The 4897-nt window shown below is 40.4% G+C and overlaps 1 protein-coding gene across 1 annotated transcript in view; it reads left to right on the top strand.

Moving 5' to 3' along the window:
* The window catches only part of pdgfrb (platelet-derived growth factor receptor, beta polypeptide), a gene marked incomplete at its 5' end in the record, with an annotated part of 38597 nt that overhangs the window by 30703 nt on the left and 2997 nt on the right, over nucleotides 1–4897 (top strand). Inside the window, 7 exon segments of the mRNA XM_014008149.1 lie at nucleotides 1550–1706; nucleotides 1915–2081; nucleotides 2293–2405; nucleotides 3380–3502; nucleotides 3676–3787; nucleotides 4465–4564; nucleotides 4644–4749. Coding sequence (XP_013863603.1) covers nucleotides 1550–1706; nucleotides 1915–2081; nucleotides 2293–2405; nucleotides 3380–3502; nucleotides 3676–3787; nucleotides 4465–4564; nucleotides 4644–4749 — 878 coding nt within the window.

The raw sequence follows: 4897 nt of genomic DNA on the forward strand, positions 1-4897 counted from the left end.
GAAGAAAACAGAAATACAGGACAGAAAACCAGAAGAGAGACCAAAATAAAAACACCCATGCAGACAGATCACAACAAAAATATCTTTAAACTGATTAAATTGCAGCAGTATTTGAGGGTTTTGAGTCTTCCTAACCAAATCTAAAATTTCCTAGTCTCACGGTCCTATCTCCAACATTTTGTGAAGTTTTTATCAAGAACTTTGTCATTCCTAGTGAAGACAAATTTAATGTAATGTTCTGATGAATAGACACCCAGATTTGTGGCCACAGTGATAAAAAAATCCTGTGGGGAAAAAAAAAAGGTTCAGAGAGAAGTAAAAACAGAGGGTAAATGACTTTCACTCATCCTTAGTGCTGTGATTAGATGATGTTGAGATGCAGCCAGGGATTTAATCTGACGTCAGGGTAACATTTTCAACAAGTGGCCCGTGGGCCAAAAGCAGATACTTTAAAGGGGCAATATCATGTAAAATCAACTTTTTTGAGTTTTATATCATGTTATAATGTTATACTCTCATAAAAAAACATGCTCAAAGCCTTGCTTTGACTCATTCATGCATGTTTGAGAAATCCTGCAGCGTTTTCAGGCAGCCATGRTGAGGAGCAAAARSACAGGTGGGGACCAGAAACGCCCRTGGGACGTGTCTTTAAGCTGATCTTCCTCATGGCAGAGCACACACCCCTCTCCCCCTCCCCACACACCCCGCCCATGACTCCTGCAGGCTCTCGGGTAAAAGTGAAAGTGAAACTTAACTGTCTGCTGAGCTCTCAACGTTAGTTCTCACTCAGTGAAGCTCTTTTCAGATTAAAAATACCTTCGAGGAAATGTATTTTCAGATGCCAAGTAAACTGCATCATAGTGCACACGCAACCCCCCCCAGCGCTCGCACATGAGCCCCTCGCGTGTGGACCCCCCCATCGAACAGGATGGAGCAGAAGCAGAAGGAGGTTCTTAAAGAAACAGAGGCCAATTTCAAGGCGCTTAGAAGAGGAAGTGATGAGAAGAAAAGTTTATTTTCTATTTAAACATAAAAACAGCATTTTAATAACAACTAAAGGTGACATAGATACTTTATTATGGTATAGTATTTAAAAATATGCCTGAGGAACACATAATATTGTCCCTTTAAAGTTATAAATATTTTCCCTCTTAATGAAGTTTGACTGAATGTTCAATGGTAATGTGTTTTTATGAGACCTATACATAATTAGCAAAATCTTATAATCAGCCAGCTCATGAAACTTCAACAATTTCAACTCACAAAATAATATATTTGATGGGTGACTATAATATATATGTTTTACCCTATTTTTACCCTTTTTTTAACTATTTTTTTACTGATTGTTGTCCTACTTTCAGCAACACTCAGCTCTTTGAATTTAACTCATTAATCGTTTTGCTATTAAACCGTTTCAGCTGGATTTCAGCAGCTTTCAGAAGAAAGTCTTACAGTTTTCAGCATTCACAATGCATTTTCGCAGAAAACGTCATTTCACAGAAAATGCCGTTTCTTTAGTTTTTACATCCTCGTCGTTTCTGTTGCTTAGGCCCTCTCTACCTGGTTACGGAGTACTGTCGCTATGGCGACCTGGTGGACTACCTGCACAGGAACAAGCACACCTTCCTGCAGTACTATGCCGAGAAGAACCAGGACGAAGGCTGCTACATTTCAAGAGGAAGCACGCCTCTCAGTCAGCGCAAAGGGTGAGAGGAGCAGAGAAAATGCATTCAGAGCTGCACAAAAGGACGTAGTGTTTATCGTAGAGGCTCGTTCAAATAGCTGCAAACAGACTGATTCGCTCATCCCATGACGGGGGATTGTTACAGGCATTTCCTGGGGTCAGGGATTACCAACACACATTCAGATGTGGGTCAGTTGAGCGTCTCTTTCACACTTCATCTGTCTCTGCAGCCTGGCGTCCTCTGGCAGCGAGAGCGACGGAGGCTACATGGACATGAGCAAAGAGGAGCCCTCGCTCTACGTGCCCATGCAGGAGCGGTTAGACACCATCAAATACGCAGATATCCAACCTTCTCCATACGAGTCCCCCTACCAGCAGGACCTCTATCAGGAGCAAGGTTCGACTTATAAACCAGTTGGAGACATCGTGTTTTTATTTATCCTCTGTAGAGGGTTTAGAAAAATCAGTGCTCCAGTTTGAATCAAATAAGCACAAAAAAGAAAAAGATGTGAAGAATAAGATGTGAAGTTTATCCAGAACCCTTCTAAAGTCCACCTTTATACCTTGGCCTTTAACCTTTCTTTTCTCCTGTTTGTCACCTGGTTCAGGCGGCATCAGACTGGACCTGGTGATCAGCGACTCTCCCAGTCTCACCTATGATGATCTGCTGGGCTTCAGCTACCAGGTGGCGAAGGGGATGGAGTTCCTAGCTTCCAAGAATGTAGGATATTCAAATATAAATCCACTTTAAAATGCCTTTTAAACAAGAATCTTACAGTGCCTGTGACGTGCATGTCCTTCAGATACAAAAAGTCAAAGAAAACATATTTATATTGAAGAAACTCGCCAACATTTTACCCATTTTGTCACATAACTGGCCTGTTTTCTTTAGAACTTGGTTCAGCTAAAATAGAAACGGGAAGTGACATCAAAGGGGAACTCTTTAAGAAACAGAACTCTCTTGTGTCCTGATGCACCTCAGTAATCCAGGAAGAAAAAAATCAAAAAAGAAAAAATAAGTAGGTCCTCTGGACGGGTTCTTTAGTGAAACGTTTCGTCTCTCCTCCAAGAGACTTCTTCAGTCTGAGGAGTTTCAGGTGAACTCAGCCTTATAAGCACTGCCTCCACATGGACAAACAGTTTAGTCACATGCAAAAGAGGGCCACCGCCTAACAATAGGCTTCATTAGCTCTATTGTGCTCACTACATACACATAACAAAACACCAAATAACCACATCCAAACCAATAAGTCAGCTGATGGGGCACATGACCCTCTATGAACAATAGAGCTCATCAAGCCTATTGTTAGGCGATGGCCTTTTTTGCATGTGACTAACCTGTTTGTCCACCATTAATATTTGAACTCTGACTCTTCATCTCTTTGATATTGACTCAAAAAGAAACATCAGATTCTTGGCTACACATGTCTGTGTTGTCGGCCATTGTAGCAAAGCTCTGTTCACATTCAGACATTCCCCTTTGACATCACTTCCTGTTACTAGACGCGTGAATATCTCAACAACTGTTCAACTCAGCAAAGATAATATTTTAACAATATGTTATCTTTCCAAAAATACTTTCAAATTTAATAAAAACAGTTGACGCTACAGGCACTTTAAAACTTTGAAAGCTAGTTAAAGTTTTGAACTGTATTGATTTCTTGGATTTGYTTTATTTTGGTGATCCCACCCCAGTGTGTCCATCGGGATTTAGCTGCCAGGAATGTTTTGATCTGTGAGGGCAAGCTGGTGAAGATCTGTGACTTTGGCCTGGCCAGAGACATCATGCACGATTCCAACTACATCTCCAAAGGCAGCGTAAGAAGCACCTTGTTAAATTTTATCTCAACCAATAGGATCTAAGTAATACGGTTGAAAATAAGTTCAAACTGGAATCTTTCAGTCCTGCTGATGGAACAAAGTTTTTCTTTTACTTTTAAGATTTGTTATTCAAATTTGAAGTATTTATGTGATTTTTTTTTTTCATTTAGACCTTCCTGCCCTTGAAGTGGATGGCACCGGAGAGTATTTTCCATAATTTGTACACCACCCTGAGTGATGTGTGGTCCTACGGCATCCTTCTGTGGGAAATTTTCACCCTGGGTCAGTCTGAGCAGCATGCATAATCACACAGACAAAAATGAAAATAAAAACATACAAAAAAAAGTCAAAACTATACAAGAGATGCATTCATGTTGTTCAGACGATTTATGCTCATCTCTTTGTTCGTTCTTGAATCGCACAGACACTCCTGAACCCAAACAGACCGAGGCTAATTTGGAACCCCGTGTCTGATTCTTAGTTCAGTCTGATTAAAGAATTTTACGAGGTTAAAAGCTCATTAGCCACTGTCAAGCTTTAAAATCAGCATTTCCTTGCTTAGGGTATTGTACGTTTTTCTTTAAAACAGTGTCCCCATATATATTTGAAGCTACCATGAAAGCAAAAACGACAGTTGGCTGGGGAAAAAAAAAACGTGACCTGATCACAATCTCCCCTCTGTGACAAATAAAGAATCTCTGTGCTTCTACGTATGAATGTGACTTTCATCAAACTGTTTGCTTCTGCTTTTTGTTGCACAGTCGTGTCAGAAAACCTGTATTTATTACACAGAAAAAGATTGGTTCCAACAATGGRTGCTTTTGTTGAGGAATTAGAATTAATAGAAAACTTTCATTTTGGCATTATCCTTTGGATTATTATTTATCCAACGGTTAAATAGTTTGATCTCCTTTAAGGTGTTTTCTTTTGTATCTAAGCGTATCAAACTCTCCCTGCAGGAGGAACCCCCTACCCAGATATGCCCATGAATGAAATCTTCTACAATGCTTTGAAGAGAGGTTACCGGATGACCAAACCTGCTCACGCTTCTGATGAAATGTCAGTGTCCCTGGAACGTTTCTACAACGTGTCGAGTGTTTGAGATAGACTCAGAGTTTTTATGGTGCCTGTGTTGCAGTTATGAGATCATGAAGAAGTGCTGGGATGAAAAGTTCGAGAAGAGGCCCGAGTTCTCCCTCTTGGTGCAAAACGTAGGGAACATGCTGATGGACAGCTATAAGAAGGTATTTGACAGCTCTTTTTTTTAAATCACTGTTTATTGCAAAAAGAATAAAATTGTATAGGTCTTCCGGACGGGTTCTTCTCTAATGAAACGTTTCGTCTCTCCTCCAAGAGACTTCTTCAGTCTGAGAGTTTCAGGCAAAATTCAGG

This window comes from Austrofundulus limnaeus, unplaced genomic scaffold, assembly GCF_001266775.1.
Source record: "Austrofundulus limnaeus strain Quisiro unplaced genomic scaffold, Austrofundulus_limnaeus-1.0 Scaffold1, whole genome shotgun sequence".
Lineage (NCBI taxonomy): Eukaryota > Metazoa > Chordata > Actinopteri > Cyprinodontiformes > Rivulidae > Austrofundulus > Austrofundulus limnaeus.